The sequence below is a fragment of the Parasteatoda tepidariorum genome, chromosome 6 (genome assembly GCF_982258835.1).
Source record: "Parasteatoda tepidariorum strain Cologne lab strain chromosome 6, Ptep-v5.0, whole genome shotgun sequence".
Taxonomy (NCBI): Eukaryota; Metazoa; Arthropoda; class Arachnida; order Araneae; family Theridiidae; genus Parasteatoda; species Parasteatoda tepidariorum.
The window spans coordinates 71,213,487-71,235,328 of NC_141760.1; the positions used below are offsets into that span (position 1 = coordinate 71,213,487).

General features: G+C 28.3%; 2 protein-coding genes across 2 annotated transcripts in view; one reads left to right on the top strand and one right to left on the bottom strand.

Annotated features, from left to right (window-relative positions):
• Positions 1–1,488: 1,488 nt before the first annotated feature.
• On the bottom strand, positions 1,489–3,763 carry LOC122271504 (uncharacterized). The gene has a single exon (XM_087166875.1). It carries the CDS (start codon positions 2,701–2,703, stop codon positions 1,489–1,491), a length of 1,215 nt encoding a protein of 404 aa, XP_087023001.1. The 5' UTR covers positions 2,704–3,763.
• Positions 3,764–10,909: 7,146 nt separating this feature from the next.
• The window catches only part of LOC107454114 (doublesex and mab-3 related transcription factor 3, truncated), a 60,207-nt gene continuing 49,274 nt past the window's right edge, over positions 10,910–21,842 (top strand). The window contains exon 1 of the mRNA XM_087166020.1: positions 10,910–11,105. The gene's annotated coding sequence lies outside the window, so the exon portion shown is untranslated. The remainder of the gene's footprint in view (positions 11,106–21,842) is intronic.

The window sequence follows — 21,842 nt, forward strand, 5'->3', positions numbered from 1 at the left end:
AGCAAATTTTTTAGATTTGACTCTTAATATTAATGCAGATAAAAATATTACATTTAAACTTTTTGACAAAAGAAATGAATTTAAATTTCCAGTTAAAAAATGCATAGATTTCAACTCTAACTTAGCCAATAAGGTTTTTTCTAATATTATTGCCAATCAAATTCATAGATTTTACAGGAATAATTCTAACTATAACGAGTTTTTATTAGATACTGATATATATAAAAACGATTTAATTAATAGCCATTTTCCTAGTTCATTTCTTAATTTCTATTTTAAAAAAATCTTAAAAAACTTGGTACATTAATTTTTAATTTTTATTTAATTTTTCTGTTTTAAGAATAAGCTCTGATTTTTTCAAGGTAGGAACTAACTATGATAAACTATTCCTAAAGCCACTGGACGGAATAGTTTGGACCTTTTATACTGGATTAGTTAAATATTTTTTAGTTACTTTTTAATATTTGTAGCCTCTTAAAATTAATTTATTTTTAATTGTCCAGTATAATAAACAGTTTATTTATTTATTTATTTATTTATTTATTTATTTAATTATTTTTATTTTTGTATAAGTGGAATGGGCTCTGGTTCGTAAAGAACCACCCCAAATGAATGCAGGTGATACGTGTATACTTTAAAATTATGTAAGGTTGTATGAATGAAGAATAAAATCTATAAACGGTTTTCTATTCCTGTATGCAGGCTCTGATTTTTAAATAAGTCACCCTATGAAAGATGGATATGTGTATTCTGTAAAATTATGTTAGATTTTATGAATGAAGGGTAAGTCTATAAACGGCTTTCTATCCTGACAGACTGACTTTTAAATTAATTTCCCTATTAATGATTTTTTTTTTTTTTTTTTTTTTTAAGACTGCTAATTTATTCAATCCGTTAAATATTTTTATTATTATTTCAATTTTATTACCTTTTTACTAATTGTTTCTCATAGATGGCAGCACTAATATTTTACCTAAACATTTTTTTCTTCTTCTTCGATCAAATGTTTTTTTTAATTTTATTATATTCGATTCAAGCTATAAGCAATATTTTACATCTTCGCGATTTTTGTTAACTGTTTTATTATTGTACTTTTAAACCTAAACCGCGTTTTAATTCACGCCGGTAAGTTTGATTTCCTTTTACATTTTTCTTTTATTTCATGATTTTTACAACATTAGGTTTTTGCGATATCGACACATATAAAGAATAATTTTTATCTTAGGATAATTATTCTTTATTCAGAAATATCGCATTATTTATGGCAATTAGATGTGTCTTGACAACGACTATTTGCCTTTACCATTCTTGTTTCTCTACCATTTAGTTTTTTATTTTTATTTTATTCATGTTTTTCATGTTAATTTGTGTTTATATATATATATATATATATATATATATATATATATATATATATATATATATATATATATATATATATATATATATTTGGTGGCATTATTAATTATAAATTTAAAATTATGAAAATTATACTGCGATTTTTGAATTCTTTTCATTAATAGCTGCAATTATGTACTGTGGGTTTCTTATAGGAAGTGATCTTGTAAAACGAGGATCAATTATTTCTGGCAGCAGGCAGTCGAAATAGAAATTCTTTAATTTTTGTTCCATTTTATTTTCCCAAAACTCGTCATCTCGTTTTATGTTTTCTATTTTGATCCCTTTGGGTGTCCATAAAACAAAAAGGCAAAAACTTTTTCTAGTAATGTGTAATTGTCCTTGGACTTGATAATAAAAAATGTGGTTTGTATTGATTCCAAGGATATTTGTTTTAGTTTTATCTACCTTCCAAAATGTTACTTTTCGTGATAAAATTCCTTCGTCAGGAGTGATATCGTAACATTTGGCCGGGCATTTTACTTCGATTATACCATCATTACCTACTAAACCATCCGGCGAAGCAGCTAAAAATGGTAAGTCCTTATCAATGAAGAGACCGCATGGGGAGACATTGTGGTTTAGATTTTGCAAAGCATTTATTGCATCAACTTCATGTCTCTTCCCATACCTCATTGCTTCAGTGCTGAGATCGAAATAAAGAAGCTTCTTTATGATGGTGTCGCATTTCGTTGTGGGGAGTTTATTACAAACGACACCAAAATTGGAAGCTGTGAGGCGCTTCTTTCTCTCAAGCATCCATCTCGCCGAATTTTGTTGACCACGAGTGTCTTTCTCGATTTCTAGTATACCGAGTTCGTCGATGTTTATTTCAGCCAAGAATTTGTCTTTTTTATATGAGTAATCTTCCTCATTCAAATCCGGTCTCTCTGCATAGACGCCGTATGCCGCATCACCCGTTGTTTTATGAAATAGGCGCTTTCGACCTAGTAATTTTCGGCGAGCTTCTGTCTGCTGTCTCTTACGCACTCTGCGTTCTTCCGATCTTTTTGAATGAACTCCTGGGCTTCTCTGAAACATTTGTTTATAGAGAGCCCGTAATGGAGTTTTACTGTTGTGAGAGACAACTGCAGCGTTACACCGTGTTTGATAGGAGCCACGCTGACTATAATTGACCCTCTTTCCTCCAACAAATTTAGCAATTATGCTGTTGAACTGCTCAACGCTATTGTTGTTGGATTTGAACAGTAAGCTTCTAGAGTTGTCAGCCAGGTGATTCACTACTCCCATTACTTTCTCAAGTAGGCCACTAGATTTAAGATCTACAATGAAATTTTTTGGCATTTTCTGGTATTGCACTAGGCTACATTAATGCCAAGTTGAAAGCCTAAAGGCCCTTTCAACAAGCACTTCGCATTCTGGCTTTGTCTATGTGAAAAGTGAGAGGCTTAAAAAATGTTTTGTGTGAACGGTTTCTGTCATATATTCCGCAAATGTCTTTGCAAGTAGTAACAATGATCCAGGTGCATGATATGAAAGGGTAAATGTTGCATTTCACACTGACGTAAAGCGGCATCCAAGAAGATGATGTATATTTTGGAACTTGCCAAAACTTATTGGTTTTCTCTGTTCATGTCTAAAAAGAAAAGAAACAGGGAAAACCGATTCTCTCTTGTTTCTTGTTATGCTTTCTTCATGCACATTAATGGATTATTTTTTTTTTTTTTTTTTTTTTTGTGTGTGTGCTTTGTGCCCTTGCTATACCAGATATTTTCCGATGAGGTTCATTAAATAAACGTATTAATGATGACAGATAATTATAGTATAAATATCCAACGTAACCCACACGTATTATTCATTTCAACAAAATAACTAATTTTAAACACGCCTTTAAATGTGTATTACTCCATTTGTAAAAAAAAGTTGAAGTTATATACTTTTAAAAGTATGAGATAGTTTGAAACATATAAAAAAATTTAAATACCTGCGAAAAAAGAATTTGAGCTTACTTTAAACGAATTGCTAATTTTCTACCTGCTCACTGTATCTGGGTTTTACTTATTTTTACAGAATAGCGATCCTGATTCATTAACTGTGAATAATTCAGACCGAAAACATAATAAAAGGAGAAAATTATACTAAAATAAAGAACTGAAATACAATTTTAGACAAAAATAAATATAGCATACATGCATTACAGAAAATTAAATTACAACAAAAGTAAAAATATAACGGAAAAATTTATTTATGTCTGGTCGCACCGTGAAAAAAACCTTTTTTACAATTAAACTAAAGCATAACAGCTGTGAAAGTTTGCAACTATAAGAATAACATGTTAAACCTATTATTGCTTCTACTAAAATAACGTTTTTTGGAAAATACATATGATGCTGAAAAATAAGAAAAACATGCAAATATGCAGTTAAAATATGAACTATAAATCAGTAAACACTGTGAACGCAACATTTCTTTAGAATACCATAATACTAAAAAATAATTAGAATTTGCAAATGTGGAATACTACAAGGATCATAAAATTTATTGACACAGTCAAGAAGTATCTTTTCGAATAAACACATAATGATAAATAGTGGCAGAGATTTGAAAATGGGAAAATAAAACGGGAATAAAACAAATTATACAGGGAAAAAAATTTCCTTTTCAAAAATATACATGACTCTGCACAGTAATAAAAATTAGATTTGAAAATACTAAAATGAAATATGTTCATTTAACTCTGTTAGCACTGTAAAGAAAATGAAACGTATTTTCAGAAAAACTCATTATTATTGAACAGTTAGGAAAATTTACGAAATGGGAAAATATAATATTCATATTTAAAACTAGCAATCTATATTTACGACCATAAAAACCTGAGTAACATTATATGATGCTCAGAAATAGTTAGCATTTGCTAGTGAAGAAATTAAAATATAAATCGCATATCGGTTATTATATCGGATAATTTAAAGAAATTGCCAATTAATAATTTTAGAAAATTAACTTTTATTTAAGAAAAAAATAAATAAAACAGAAGAGAGAGAGAGAAGGAAATATGAATTGCCTGTTATGCACATAATTTCAGCCAAGGATTTGCCCGAAATGGATTTGCACACTGTAAAAATTGTATAAATTAACGAAGAAGTTTTTTAGTAAATTTATTCACAATAACATACAATTAACTTAATGTTTTTATATAGAATTTAATTACTTTATTTGGGTAACCATTGTTTTTTTTTTTATCAAATTTTGTCTATTTGTTTTTTGGATAACTAAACATTACTACATAATCTTTTAATTCTACACATTTGATTAAAAATGGTATTAAAATAGATATTTTTAAGAACATTAGAATTCCAAATAATTTATTTGCCTTAAAATAAAAATAATTTCTTTTATAAAATAGACCAACAAAGCAGATATTTTCTCCTTTTATAATACCCAAATCCAAAAAATTAAAGCTATCATTATGATTACGAAGCGAGGTTAATTCCTAGGGGTAAATATTATTAAATAAAAGAGTATATTCATGAAAATTGAAGATAATTAAATCATCAATAAATCTAAAAACAAATTTAATATTAAGAGTACAATTTCTTTTTTTTAGTGCAAACAAAAAATTAGCTAAGAGAGATGAAACGTTAGGTCCTTCCGGTATTCCATCAACTAGGAAAAAAAAATATCTTTTCCATTTTAAAGATAATTATTGAAAAGACAAAAATTAATTGGAATTTCCCAATAATCAAAATCGCAATTAAAGATTTTTTCAAAACATAGTAATAATTCAAAAGAACATCTTTTAGTTTAGAAAGGGGAATGCTATTGAAAAGATCTTGGAAATCATAAGTGACAATAGAATTAATTTTATTATGTTTAATAAATTCTAAAATCGGTGGATTATTAGTGATAATCCAAGAAAAATCCTCTTTAATAATATTGTTGATAATTTTATTTAAGTAGTTAAAGAAAAAGGTGCCAAGTTTAATTAGGAAAGTATTAGACCCACATGTGACTGTTCTGAAATTTATTGTAATTTTATGAAATTTAGGACTGATATTTAAGTAAAGAAATTTCATATTGCTAGTTTCAATTTTTAACCTCTTATATAAAGCTAAAAAAAATTTAATGACAATATTATAATTTAAATTACGAAGTTTAAAATTTTTACTATTTTTTAACTCCGTATTTAAAAGTGCTACATAAAATTTTTTACAGAAGATTGCATAATTATTGTTAGCTTAATTGATATATATAATTAACTAATTAAATATATTTATCCTATAATGTTTTGATAAGTTGTTATTGCCAAAATTAAGAAGAAAAAATAATAATAAATAACATAAGAAAATTCGAAAGAAAGTCTTCCATCCTAACTCATTCTAAAGAAAGAGAATGAAATAAAAACTGTTTTCAACCACAACAGAAGACCCCAAGGCTATTTAACCCCTCAACTATTCAAAGAAAGTAAAGAGGCTTTTCTCCTAACCCCCCAAAAGATCTCCCCACTAGAACTTTTACTCGTATTGGTAAATGAAGGGAGGACAGATGGGAGGCGTGGTTTAGGCTCTTTTCCCAATTTTTTTAAGAATTTTTTCATCTTTCTTTCCTAATAACACATTTCATAATTGAAGAAAATAATTACTAGTTATTTCTTCTGGTAGCTTGAAATGTATAGTTCGAGTAAGTGAACTCAAAAATAAGGATTTACTAAATGAATTTTGATAAAAAACGGATTTCAAGAAGATGTCTCTATTACCGATATTTAAACTCCATTAATAATTTAAAATTTATGGTAAAACAAAAAGTGATTTCATAAGACCTTAGAGTAAACTACGAACTTTCAAATGCTGAAAGAATTTTTCCAAAATATCAAAATGCAAAAAAGTTATTAGCAAATGAAGCTCCCATAGAAAAAGCATTAGCAGCTGGCATTGAGAGGGTAGGTATTGCGTCCTCTTAATATCCGCTCGAATAAAACATCACATAGAAAGTAAACGTAACATTGCAATAGTTGCCAAAAAAAAAATGCAATTAATAAGCAGACGATATTTAGAAAAGTACAGATATTTAGGCAGGAAAATGAAATTATCTGAAATTAACCACACGCGCAGACGATATTTACAAAAGTAAAGATATTCAACCCTGAAAAGGAAAATATATGAGTTATCCCATCAATAAATGCCATAAGTTTGTTTATATCTTCATTATTTTATGAGTTATTAAACAGCAAAATGGGTCCGGGAATTTATAAACACCCTGTATATATAGAATTCAATCAATTTAATTTAAATCAAGCAATTATATTTCATTTAAGTTTAGATTTTCTAATAAAATAATTTAAAAATTTTACCGCTGAAACCCTTGTTAAAAATTATAATATTGAAGAAATCTTAACTATTCAAAAAAAGAAGAGAAAGAAAATAATAATAATTTAATAACTGCTCAAATTTGTTTTAAATTGTTTTAATATTTGCTTAAATATTTAAAATAATTCTCATATGACTGTAAAAAAAGAAGAATTTAGTCCGTAATACAAGGTTGATTGCTAATATATAGAATTCGATCAATATACCACTGAACCACTTGCTAAAAATTATAATATTAAAGTGATCTTAACTATTCAAAAGGATTTAAATAATTATTTAAATTCTTTTAAATAATTTTAATATTTGTTTAAATACTTAAAATATAAGTCCCATATCTCTGTAAAATATATCAAAAAAGTGAAGTTAACTATCTATTAAATATCTGATGCAAAAATAATTTTAATTGACTGAATGCTTCAAATGATTTCAATCAATGACAATTAAATAAAAAATAAAGAATTAAATAAATTTCTCCAACTTTAAAATGAATATTAATCCAAACCTTCATTAAGTTTATATGCTATGTTTTAGTTACAGAAAATAACATTCTTTGGGAAAAACTGACCAAGTTTTGATGTCCTAAAAGTTTTCTTATGGAGTTTTCTTATGATTTCTAGAAAAAAAAATTTAAAAATAAGATTCCTTAGTTTTAGAATTTTTTAAATACGATGTTCCTCTAAAGAGAATAAATCAGAATTAAAAGAGAATAAATTTTACAAATTATTAATATCGAGTTGCTCAGATACATATTAAATTTAATGCAATAAGTACTATTCATGAAAAAGTATGATATAATTTAGGGTCGAATGTAGGTATAACTGTATCTACATTTTGCAAAATGCTCTGTAAGACTAAACCTATTGGGTGCTGCTATGTCGATTGAGAATATTTCTTTTTCTTTTCAATTTCTTAGAATTATTGCCTTTAATAATGAACATATAAAGCAAAAAAAAAGATTTTGTATTAAACAAATTTCTTTACTTTTATAGATAATTCCACACTTCCAACCAAAGCTCCCATTTCGGGACAGACGAACTGGGAGTCATTATCAAGTGCTAGTAATAAATTTTTTGAATTAGCTGGTATTAAGGAAAGCTTATTACCAAGCATTTTTTGCAATTAAAGTTTTTAGCATTGTGTTAAAAAGAAGCGATGGAAAAAAAACCACTATTTTCGTATTTTACTTATTTTTATTATAAAAATCGAATACAAATAATTGAACTTCTGGGGTTGTATCTAATATAAGGTTTATACCCTCTCTTGATGTTTGCACGAAATATAATGTCATAATATATTTAGCCAAGAAAAATAAACGGCTATGGAGGATAAGTTTTGCGATTTTTGAGAAAGAAAGGGATCTACATCTTTTTTTTTAGATTAATATTTTGGCAAAATAATCTGCTGCGAACTCGTCCGTTTGTGGAATGAGTATTTATAACATCAATTTCTACTTATGATATCGATATTGCTAGCTAGGAGTGCGATTTTCCATTATTTTGCAGTTTCGATTTCTCGAGCACGCGCAGTCAACTTTTTCAGGAGAATAGGGGTATATTTTTACGTTATGAGCTGCCAAGTTGCGATTCCCCACATGGCGAAACTTGTATCTAGTCCTTGGCATGACAATGACTGCAAACATACACTAACCCCTTTGCCCTACCCAGCCACTCCCTTTCAGCGATTGGAAGGGGGGTGTCAAACACGATGCGAGGATGAAAACTACATGTAACCGAAAAATTCTGGTATAATTAGCGCACTGTATTGTAATGACATTTCTGGTTTTGTAAAAAAAAAAAAAAAAAATAAATAAATAATTATTTCAGTTCATAAAACCAAAATATACAGTATTTAGACCATTTATTTGTTAATTTTTCCGTTCATTTAATAACGGTTCACTGAAAATTCTGTTTTTTTAAATTATAGTCCTTATTACCATAAATTTAATAAAAAGTACGAAACACGCTAAAACGTAAATTTAACCGAAAAAAATTATTTTTATGCCATGCTCTAAGGCATCATTACAAAATTACCAACTTTTTCCTCATTTTCTGAATTTTACCGCAGATAATAAAACCATATTTAATTGTTATTTATACCAAAATTATAACCAAAGTGCATCGACAAAAATTACCGAGCTTTTTGATGTTCCTTAGAACCAAAAACACAGCAAATTTTACCATATTTTGGTAGTTTTGTCCATACTTTTGATATCCGCAATATTTTCTAAGCTCTTTATGTATTGTATATTAGTAATAATTGAAAATCTGCCTGGCAGTCATTAAATCACAGAAACCAACGTAAATATAAGTTCGAGATATTTCAGCATAAAAAGTAAAAGTATTAAAACTATTTCCATCTTTGTCATGAAAATTTAAAAAAGAAAAAAAAAACACATCTTATTGCACATATACTGTACTACTTTCTCACTCACCTATTGAGCCATAATTTGAATACAGTGTAATATATATGCTATCCCTCGAATTAACTAATTATTTATCGATTTGCATGAAGCTTTTTATCCTATTTCATTTATCCTGAAGCGTATTTTCGCCGTTTAAATATTAATTGATAATCCCTGATGTGTTCAATTTTCAACTTCATATTTGTCAAGGATTTAAAAAATTTATATTAAGTGCGGTGATTACGAAGTCACTCTACATTAACTTTAACAACATTTATCCAAATTAATAATTAATTTTTAAAATTGTGAGTTGCGAATTATTAATTTATTAGCGTGAAACGTTTTAATCTATTCTGTGTACAGTGTACATTGCGTATCCTATTCTGTATTAAAAATAAAATGCATAGCACGTTTTAAATCATATAAATGGGAAGAAAAAAACTCCTACACCCATACTTGAAATACAGCCAAACCATAGAGCAACAATTTTAACATTTTTTTAATTCCCTTCACTCTTTTTTTTGAAATTCACTGAGCAACCGTCACCAAAGAAAAAGAAACAAAAGAAGACCTTTTGATGCATCCTTTTTTTCCTGATGGTTGCTAATGCAATGAGAACGATGTTTGGAAAGGTACTTGGGTGGTCTAGATTTGTTTGAGCGTCATCTGGTTCACCCAAGAATAACAATCATCCTCCAAATCCCCCATCTTACTAAAGGCATCTAAATATTGGCAATGCCTCCTCATCCAAGATTGTTTCCTTCTGAAGAGAACAAGTCTTCTTCGTCAACTCTGGGATTGTCGACCGATTTCAGTTACCTAGGTAAACACTCCACATTTTAAAGACGGGTATCCAGTCTGCGATTGAAAAGCGCCGACTCGGTCCTTGAACAAATCTCTAGTGATGATAATCGGCTAGGATGAAGGAAAAAAAATAATAAAAAGAGCTTGATTCTCATAAAGAGTAAACGTAAGGAGATAGAGACTATTTGCAACATTTTAGTGCGTAGTTTTTTGACCATCTTGAATCCAAAGCAAAAAAAAAAATAAATAAATAAAAAAAAAAAAAAACGAATGTAAGTTTTTTTTTTTCCTCGACTTCCTCTAGGTCTCTGACTTTTAACCTTTGATTTCCGAAATTAGAAGTAAAGGAACTTGAATGTATACAAGAGGGATTCAGTTCAACGGCTACAAACTGATTCTCACAAAGGATAAAAGTAAGGATATTGACTATTTGCGACATTTTAGTGCGTAGTTTTTTGACCATATTCAACTTCATATTTGCAAATAGTTCATAATATGCATGTTGCAAATAGTCCATAATAGACTATTTGCCTATTTGCAACAATTTATTGCGTAGTTTTTTGACCCTCTTGAATCTTAAAAAAAAAAAAGAAAAAAAAAACGTATGCAAGTCTTTTTGCAATATATATTTTTTTCCTCGACTTCCTCTAGGTCTCTGACTTTTAACCATTGATTTCTGAAATTAGAAGTAAAGGAACTTGAATGTATACAAGAGGGATTCAGTTCAACGGCTACGAACTGATTCTCACAAAGAATAAAAATAAGGATATGGACTATTTGCAATATTTTAGTGCGTAGTTTTTTGACCATGTTCAACTTCATATTTGCAAATAGTCCATAATAGACTATTTGCAACATTATAGTGCGTAGTTTTTTAACCATCTTGAATCCAAAGCAAAAAAAAAATATAATAATAATAATAACGAATGTAAATCCTTCCGCAATATATATTTTTTTCCTTATCTTCCTCTAGGTCTCTGACTTTTAACCTTCGATTTCCGAAATTAGAAGTAAAGTAACTTGAATGTATACAAGAGTGATTCAGTTCGGCGGCTACAAACTTAGAAGAAAGGAAGGGCACATCATAGAGAACAACGTATGGCTGGAAATGGTATCATGTAAGGCTAAGAGTGTCTCCTCTATAATGGACTGGCTGTCCGTGCGCATGTGAACCGGTACTTTTATTTAACTAAATTATTGTAGTTTTATATTAATTTCATGTTTACACAAGAATAAGAAAAACTTCCATCTTACCAAGGCATATGAATATTGGAAATATCCCTTCATTCAAAATGTTTTTCTTTAGAAGAAAACAAGTATTATTCGTCAACTCTTTGATTGTCCACTCAGGGAAAAGCGTCTTTCAGCAAATCTCTTATGGTAATTATCGGTAAAAATAATAATAATAAAGCTTGATTTTTCACAAAGAATAAACGGAGGATATAAACTATTTACAACATTTTAGCGCGTAGTTCTTATACCGTCTCAAATCTGAGCTAAACTTAACTTTTAAAAAAAAAAGAAATTGAATGGAAATCTTTTAAAAATACATATTTTTTATCGTTTTTCTCTAGTTTTCTGACTTTTAACCCCTGATTTTCAAGATACGAAGCAAAATAACTTTATAGGTTGATACTAAAAGAAAACACAAATATTTTTAATTCTAAATAGAAAAAACTTCTTTGAAAAAAATGCGCTAAAAAGCAACAGAAATTTCAGAAAAAAGTAGCAATAAAGAAAAAGAAAATGAAGGAAATAAAAATGAAAATATGACCACCGAAGCCGACGTCTTCAGGGGGTACCGGCCCGGTAGCCATAAAAACAAAACCATTTCTAATTGAGGGAGAAGCAAATGCTTAAATTAACTCCCTCAGTACCCCGATGGTTTTGTATAGAAGTCCAGGGAAGAAAAAAAAAGCATGCAATATAAATAACAAATTAAGAAAAGAAACTCAAACAAAATCATCAGAAAAATAAAAACTCACATAGTCACAGGTCAAACATCAATTTCACAAGCAAGCCGAATGAAAAGAAAAAACTAAAACCTAAAGAAAACAACAAGCATTCTATTAATTTGTAACGTTTTTCTTTCTCTTGACATTTTTCATTTTATTCTTCATTTGCGCATTGTAATAGAGGGCGTTGTTTTCTTCAGGTTTTAGTTTTTTCTTTTCATTCGGCTTGCTTGTGAAATTGATGTTTGACCTGTGACTATGTGAGTTTTTATTTTACTCATGATTTTGTTTGAGTTTCTTTTCTTAATTTGTTATTTATATTGCATGTTTTTTTTTTCTCCCTGGACTTCTATACAAAACCATCGGGGTACTGAGGGAGTTAATTTAAGCATTTGCTTCTCCCTCAATTAGAAATGGTTTTGTTTTTATGGCTACCGGGCCGGTACCCCCTGAAGACGTCGGCTTCGGTGGTCATATTTTCATTTTTATTTCCTTCATTTTCTTTTTCTTTATTTATAGGTTGATTTAATGCTTCGATGGCAAACTTAAGTGGGGAAGGGGAGGTAGAGCCATCATAAAGAATGATGATTGCATAACAACATATGACTGGAAATGACATCGTACGACTCTAAGGGTTCCTCCCCCATTAAGGACTGACTGCTCATGCGCATGCCAGCCTGCACTTTAATTTGTTAAAATTATCTTAATAAATTTATGTTTTTTAATAATTGCTGTCGAAAATTGCGTCCATACCATAGAAGTGCATTGAACTGGTGACTGACTTTCAGAACTCGCCAAATAAATAAGTTGAGTTAATATATCGATTTAAAGAAAGATTTAAATGCATTTATCCAAAATAGTCATTGAAAAATGCAAAATTACGATAATTTAAGTTTTGAAAAAATACTGATTCAAATGCAGCCTATATTAAACAGTCTATGTTAGACAGTCTACATTAAAGTCTCAAATTAGCGCTTGATCAAGGAAAATACAATTTCGGTACCGTAATCGGGGGAACCATTACGGAGGAAGGTAGGATGAGAAACATCTAAATGCGATTGATTGTTAGAGGAAACAATAATAAGATGAAAAGTGATTGTTATAGACACCTCTAAGGAAAAAATCATTACAGACGCATCGTATCGTCAGACAATCAAACTGGTTTTGATGTTTTTCATCCTACCTTCCTCACAAGTAATTTGGAGCTTTTGATCGCATTTCTGTTTCTTTCGCGCTGAGGCATTATATTGAAATGTCTAATTTGTTCCCTTTTTATTCCTTTTCTGAAAATGATTCTTAAGTAATGTCAAATTAATTATCATCTGTTATAAATAAATAATTATTATTTATTATTATATTAATTAGTATTAAATTATAATATAGAATCAAAATTATATTAAGAGCAGTCATTACAGAAAATCCTGTAAATGTTCGAAATCTAAATAAAAATATGATTAAACCAAATAAATATTGTAAAATGAAAAGAAGAAAAAACTTCATATCCTGATTTATTAACAACATTATAATTAACAAAAATAAAATTAATCTTCACTATTAATTTTGTATAATTAGACTAAAAATAACTTCTTCAGATGGAAAATAAGTATTAAAAAAATTTAAATACTCACTCTCAACTAAATTTAAATAGTAAATATAATCAATACTTGAAAAAAAAATCTTGAAATACATTTATTTTTTGTACTCCATCTAATAAAATTTCATTTCAAATAAAATTATACCGCTAAAGCGAAACTTATCATTTTCCAATGAGCCTACTTAAACACATTAAAGTTTCTCCCAAAATGTAACCCTTCGCTTTTGTATGATGAGAAAATATCGATAATTCTTCATATCCAATCCATCTTATAAGCATTCATATCCTGGCAATCCTCAGCGGAAACGTGTCCCGCAAGATCTGCAGAGAAAGCGGCTTATGTAACCTCAATATCAATAATCCTCCAGGAACGTCAATTGTCATTAATATTAGAGCCATCGCTCAAAATGGCTTCCCATCCTCCACCGTTTATGTGTTTAGAGAAAAGGCAAGCTGGAAGATATCGAATTTCCACTTCCATTATTGTGGAAAGGAAAGGCCGATTCGCCGCCAGCGACGCCAAGCCAGTTCATATAATTCCAACACCTCAACAATATCGACCCGATTTGTAACCTAATGGCTAATGTCTTTTTGACGTTATCCTTTCAGAGCGAGACAAAAAGTGTGTGTAAACTAGGATACAGTTACAGTTATGTTCTTAAGTTGGGATAAAAGTTTTAAAGTGGATGGATTGGTTGATAAAGAGAAATGGATATCATGACTTGGATTTTATGTAGCTTTACTTCCTGATATAATAAAATTATTCTATTGTTTTATGAATATATTTCATATCTTTTAAACAATGAATGAGTACTGATACTGAGCAATGAATGATAAAATATGTTATTGGTAGCATTAATTCCTGAAATAATAAAATCATTCTATAGATTTTGGTATAGATATCAGATCTTTTAAACAATGGTAGAATATTGATATTTTAGGAAGAATACTTAAATATGTTATTATAGTTTAGTCACTTTACGGATATAATAAAAAATTTTTATTGATTTGTGTATAAATTTCAATTTTTTTAAACAATGAAAGAATATCTATGTTATATGAATAGTAAAATATGTTATCTATGTGAAATGTTGTGAATGTTTCACATAATATGTTATCTATATATGTGAAATTAAAGTTAAAATATTATATGATATTTATATAGGTAATATTATATGAGTAGTAAAATATGTTATTAAAGTTCAATAGACCACAGACAGACATATTTTAATTCTGAAATAATAAAAGTATTCTATATATTTAACGACACACATCAAATCTGGTAGACTCTGAAAAAATAATATTTCTGAATAAATAAATTGCGTAACATTTGTTTGCTTCACGGGTGATTCATAAAATTATTTTAGAAATTATTGAGCAGATTTTAGGTCATGTAAGCAATGGTATGTAATAATATTGTGGTATGTAATACAGACTATGTTATTTTAGTTTAGTAACCTTACTTCCTGGACTAATTAAATTTTTCTTTAGATTTATCTGCGTACATAAAATAATTCTACAGAATCAGTATAAACAGTAGGAAAATATTTACATTGAAAAATTTATTGGATATTATGTAGTAATATTCTGGGTGTTTAATAAAATTATTCTATAGATTTATCTATTTACTTCAGATCTTTTAAGTAATCGATGAATAAATAATGTAATAACACTGAAGAAATATAGGTTATGGGTTAGAACTTACTGCTGGAAACAAAATTACTTCATAATTTTATCTACACCAAGTATTGCAAGCAGAAATAAAATATCAACAATATTTTGTTTATAAAACTGAATGTTTGTTTGCCCCACAAGATCTTCTAAGCCAGGGAGGGGATAACAAAGAATGATCTCCTAAACCAGGGGGGGGATAGTCAAGAAGGCTCTCCTAAGAAAGGGTTAAAATAGCTAAGAATGATCTCTTAAACCAGGAGATCATTCTTGGCTATCCCTACACTAGTTCAGATTATCATTCTTGGCTCTATCCCTATCCTAGTTGGAGGGTGGGGATAACCAATAAAGATATTCTAAACCAGGGTAGAAATAACCAAGAATGATCTCCTTAATCATTCTGAATGCCATGAAGCCATATAAATAGCAAAAGAAAGTAATAATAATCTTAATAACGTTTTTTTTTTTTTTTAATTTTCCTATTTGTTTATTTCTTATTTTATTTTATTTCTTTATTTCTTTGTCTTGCTTCTTTTTCTGCTCAATAATTTGAATTACTGTCCAATTGCAAACTGTTACGTGTTTGAATTGAGAGGTAAAATTTTGATTACCATAAGTTGGATAAAAAAAAGTAGCCTCATTTTGGGTACTAAATAATACTGTGTGTAGTGAACCTTTCTTTTGGTGATATCCACCTCTATAGCGTGAAAATGTTTGTAAAAAGATTAGTTATGTCATTGAGAATCACGATTATGATTATTAAAGCAGGGAATACTAATTATGTAAGTCAAGGATTTACCGTAAATCTTGACTTATACGAATTAGTATTGAGTAAGTAATGAGCAATCTCTAGAATTTTTTTTTTATTGTAATAACCCCTCTAAAATGTGTTTTGATGAATTTCTAACAATGTAAAGTCACTGGAAAGAGAAAAAATATAGTTACATACAAAGTGTTAGCTCAGAGGGAAAAATTTGTAACAGAGTTTTTAAAAAAACTGTCACTAGTACCTCGTCAGACCAAAAATTAGTCACCCCTGCCTACCATTTCTTATTACACTTTTTGTTTGAGCAACATCGGGCTCAGTCACTTGTGCAATAAATTATATAGTAATAATTTTATGCGTATGCACTGTTTAAAAAAATTGCTATTAAATTTACGGGAAAAATTGTCAGCTGATATGCCAGTATAAAATCGTTTATTTCACAGAAAATACTGTTATTTAAAAAGAGGCACCATTTTTTTTAAGCAGATAATTACTGTTATTTCACCAAACTCTTATGACAAGCACACAAATTTTAGAAAAGAACTACGCATTTTGGTCGGCGCCACCCGAAAGCAGCATTTGTAGGACCAAAGAGCAGGGATTCGAACCTCGAGCACCTCATTGAGAGGCGAGAGCACTATCCTGCGCACTTCCGCAGCTCTAGTATCACAGTAAAAAGAAAAAGCTTAAAATGACTTTATCTTCAAAGTCTTATTAATTGATGTAATATTTTAGTTCAAAAATATTTAAAACTATAGTGGCCCTCGTGTATAAAAATGTCTTACAGCTTCTTTTACCAAAAATTTATATCCAAAGAAATATGATAATCAAGTACAGTACCAATTTGTACCATATGATATTCAAAACCGTGAAATAATTACTGAAATATAAGAGCAAGTATTGAAAATATACGTAAAATGATTTGTAAAAGGGTAGAGTAACCAACCGTATACTAAGCAAAACTGCATGCCAAAAACTGGAATTTGTACTAACCGTTTTAATCCGTTTATGATTAGGATGAAAAACAGAGAAAAACCGTTTTGACAAAGAAACAGCTTTAAACCGTTATTGTACAGAGAATGTCAGTAAATAGAACGCGATTATTTTACAGTGTGTATCCTATGGAAAGAGCACAAATCTTTATTTTTGAGAAATAATATACTTAAAACGGAATAGACGTTAAAACGGAAATGCATAAAAACACCTATTTCTAATTCCAAATGTAAATTCATTTTAAAAACTACTTCCCGTTTCTTATTTCGCAGTTTATATGTTTTTATATTCATTTCGCCTTTTTTTTTCTTATCTGTTTCTATTAGGAATAAAAAAAAATCATTATTACATTCTTTACAAACTGTTTCCAATACAAACAAAATATTCGTAAAAGTAATTTGATAAAAGTATGTTTTTGTTTATGTAAGAAAGCAAAATATACTGGCAAATCAAGTGATAGAAAAAAAAAATTTCTTTCTACCTTATCAAAACCTAATTGAATATAAAAAAGACGTTGTCTGAAAATTTCAAAAAATGTTTCTATTGGCGACAATTAAATTAGAAAGGAACTTCAGGCTAGAAGGTTTCGTTTAAAAAAAAAAAATTTTTTTCTGTTTTATTTCTCAGAGACGTACCCTAAAGAAAACAAGAAAAGGGGAGGGTTTGAAAGAAGTAGAATAAACTTAATAAACACCCTCAATTCTGTTTTTTATTTCTTTAAAACGATGAAAATTTGAAATGTATATTTGTTATTGATATTTGTGTCAGCAAATGTTCACTTTCCTTTTTGCATTTTATAATAACAATAATGTTTCTTTTAACAATTTTTTTTTCAAACAATAATACTGATGCTCAATAAAATAAAAAAACATATCATAAAATAAAATATTACTTATACACATTAGCTATTTGTGTGAAAGGACTATTTGTATATAAAACTTTCGAAAAAATTCTGATGAGCACTTTTTGCTAATAGCAAGTGTAAATTACACTCTAAAAACTGTACCTCTGATTTCAGAGGCACATTTGAATCATTTGTGCCTCTGAATTTTAAGGGCACAACGTACCTTTAAAAATGAAAGGCACAATGTACCTCTGATTTCAGAGGCAAAATCAGATGTACCTCTTAACTTGGAAGGTACATTGTACCTTAGATTTTGCTTTTATGTACCGCTCATTGAAACAAGCATTTAATGGTACCAAAACCTGTTATTTACCAGATTTGAACACATTTTTTTTTTACCTATTTGTAATTTGCTAGCACTTTATATAAAAAGGGACTTTCTGTTTGGTTTACATTATTACCAAGATATTAATTATAATAATTCTTAATGAAAAATATTTCTCAATTCTTTGAATATTGGCCACTTGAAAGTGATCATTTCAAAAGATTCCATCTAAGGGTTTTTCATAGACAATTATAAAATATGTAAATTTATACCATTTCTTTAATTATGTAGCGTTTAATGATACTTCAACAACTACAATGATGCTTTTCTAATCAGATATAGGTACAAAAAGATAATATTTATTTCTGTTAAGCCAAGTCAATATAATTCATGGATTTTTTTTCTTTTCCAAAAAGCATCCTCAAAATGGAAATTTATTATAAATTTAGATATTTTTTAAATATTTAGAGATTTCATAAAATAGTTTTATAAGGATCAAAAATTAAACACTAAATATCATGAAATCTAATATCTTTTATTTTCACACATAAAGAACAATTTTACATAATTTAGTAACAGTTGCAATATGATGTATACAGTTGCACAAATTTGGAAAAACATAGAATATTTTAAAATGATAGATGTAGATTTTGACAACTTGGATATTTTATAACATGAAATATGCTTTAACAAATGACTTAACAAGTGTAAAATAAAAGATTTCTTTCCATTGAAATGAATTTTTTTAAAATCCAGATTTTGGCGAAACATATTAACCAGTTAGGCGCCATCATTCCCATTTTGGGAACATTAGCCTTCGATTTTTTTAGAACTAACTGTACTTAATATTATTTAATCGATGATTTTATTTGAGCTCAGAATATATGAAAAGCCTTCTGCAATTTTTTTGGAAAGCTTGTTTCAGAATTTTTTTTAAATTTTATTTTAAAAAACGTAAAATTCTGCATTTTTGCCCCAATCATTAAACATGCATTTGTTTTATAAATATTATTAAAATAAAAATTACTTTCGTGCTTAAACTTGATTACAACAATCGGATATAATTCTCTTTTCTATAATCCGAATTTCGATGTCTACAGTAGTAGGGGAAAATTGAGCGTTCAACCCCACTTTTTTTACTATGGGATGAGCGTTCAACCCCACTTTGGGTCGATGACCTCTTATACTATAGTCCTATGGGATGAGAGCTACACCCCACTTCGGATCAAAGACTTCTTGTCTACGAGATCCCCTCTTTAGATAAAGTTTTATCAAAGGGAAGATTTTTATTATCTCTTCTTTGGAAAGTGGAAGAATTATTTTTATTTTCGGGACTTAGAAATTTTTCGCAAACTAATATATTTTATTATTCTTTCAATATTTAAATTAATTTGCGAATTATTATTTTCTCAATTAAGCATTATAATTTCAATGACTTAATTCTAAAAATGAACTTTCAAAGATTACATTTTTATTAATTTTATACTATATAACTAAAATTTCTAAACTAATTAAATAGTTTCATAATCAGAATGTTTATATTTAATTAGTTTTCTTCAGTGAGTTGATCGCTAATGAGATGAGGAACGTTTTTTTCCCGAGGGACTTAGAAATTTTTCGCAAGCTAGTATATTTTTCTTATGTTTTTATTATTTAAATTATTGTGTGAATTATTATTTTCTCATTAAAGCATTATAAAAACATTAATTTACTTTCTAAATGAAACCTTCCTTAGAGATTAAATTTTTACCAATTTTGAATGATATGTCTAATAATTCTAAACTGATGAAATAGTTTATTAGTCAGAATGTTTGTATTTAATTAGCTGAGATAGTATATATATAATAATCATTCTAAGAGATAACTATACATATTCAGTTGAACAAAATGGTTTATGTTTTCATTACTTAAATTAATGTGTGAATTATTATTTTCTCATAAAAGCATTATAAAAACATTGATTTAATTTCTAAATAAACACTTCTTTAGAGATTACATTTTTACCAATTTTAAATGATATGTCTAATAATTCTAAACTGATGAAATAGCTTCATAGTCAGAATATTTGTATTTAATTAGTCGATATAGTAAATATGTAATAATCATTCTAAGAGGTAACAGTACATAATCAGTTGAATAAAATGGTTTATGACTTCAAAAAAACTTTACGAATTTTTCTACTCATTATCAGTAATATAGTGTAATTATTTTTCATTATAGTTTTCCGCTAAAACTCATTTGATTAACATAGTTTTCGGAAATATCGACAAAATACTAGCGTCTTTGACATTAAACTAAGAAAGTTAAGTAAACTCATATCGTCACTCTGAAACTAAAGTTTTAGGTAACTATGTCCCGTTTTTAATCACCTGTGTTCCAAAACTCTTCAGATTGGTTGTTAATTTGAAGTTAGAAAAATTTTCAAAATGCAGCAGAGTAGCAGAAGTTTGTATTTTGAGTAATTTTCAACTTGCTTCGACTTTGAAAAATTTTACAATTATATATAATTTGAAAAATTTTGAAGTTGTTTGAACATAGAAAAGTATTTTAGTAGAAAAAAACGGGATTATATAAAGTCGCAGAAGTTTAGTTGCGGTAAAAATTCGAAACTGTTTTGGATTTGCAAAACTTTCAAATAATTCGTAGTTTGAAAAATTCAGAATAGGTTTGTTTTCCAAAAACTCTGATAATGCTTAGAATTAGGAATATTCTGAAGGTGTTGTTATTTTGAAAAATTCCGAAGTTCTTAAAAACGGGTATATAAAGAATCGCAGAAGTTTGAGGTTAGAAATATTTCAAAACTTTTACGATTTTGAAAAATTTTCAAATTATTTGTACTTCAAAAGAATTACGAATCAGTTTGTTTTCAAAAAATTCTGAAAATACATAGAATTAAGAAAATTGTGAAGTTAGTGTTGCTTAGAAAAATTCTGAATCTTTTAAAAACGGGTATGTAAAGAATCGCAGAAGTTCGAAATATTTTAAAACTGTTTGTACTTAAAACATTTCTGATGTTATTGGTACTTAGAAAATTTCTTAATTTATTTGTACTTTGAGTAGCTTTCAAATTGTTCCGACTATGAAAAATTTTCCAAATTTTTCTACTTAGAAATATTTTAAAGCTTTGCACATTAGAAAATTTTCGTAGTTGGGAAAAAATGAAATTATTTAGGGAGTTACAGAAGTTTTATGTTAGAAAAATTTCAGATTTGTTTCGACTTTAAAAATTTTTCAAATAATGAGCACTTAGAAAAAATTCCGAAGTTGTTTTTTTTTTTTTTTATTTCCAATGCAGCAGGCGATACGGACATTATCCTAACGCTGTACAGAGATCAAAATGAAATAAAAATACAAATACAGAAGGAGATGAAATATACAAAATACAAAAACAAAAGCAAAACATCAAAGACAAAAATTAATTCATGAACTTAAATTGAACAAAAGTTCTCTGGCCTCCCAGTATCGGGAGTAGATACAGTTCTTTGTGAGAACAATTCTGAAGTTGTTTGAACGTAGAAAATTGTTTTAGTCGGCAAAAAAAAGTATACAAGATGTAACAAAACATTTTTTTTCTTTCAAATTGTTTTGATTTTGAAAATTTTTAAATTATTTATACTTTGAAAAAATTTTGAATCTGTTTGTGTTAGAAATATTCTGGAGTTGTATGTACATAAAATTGCTATTAGTAGGAAAAAAATGAGTATATATCAAGTAGCAGATGTTTGGTCGTGGAAAAGTTTTCAAACTGTTTTCAACTTTGAAAA

Coding starts and splice junctions, on each gene's coding strand:
- LOC122271504 (XM_087166875.1), bottom strand. CDS start 2,703: ATGCCAAAAAATTTCATTGTAGATCTTAAATCTAGTGGCCTACTTGAG.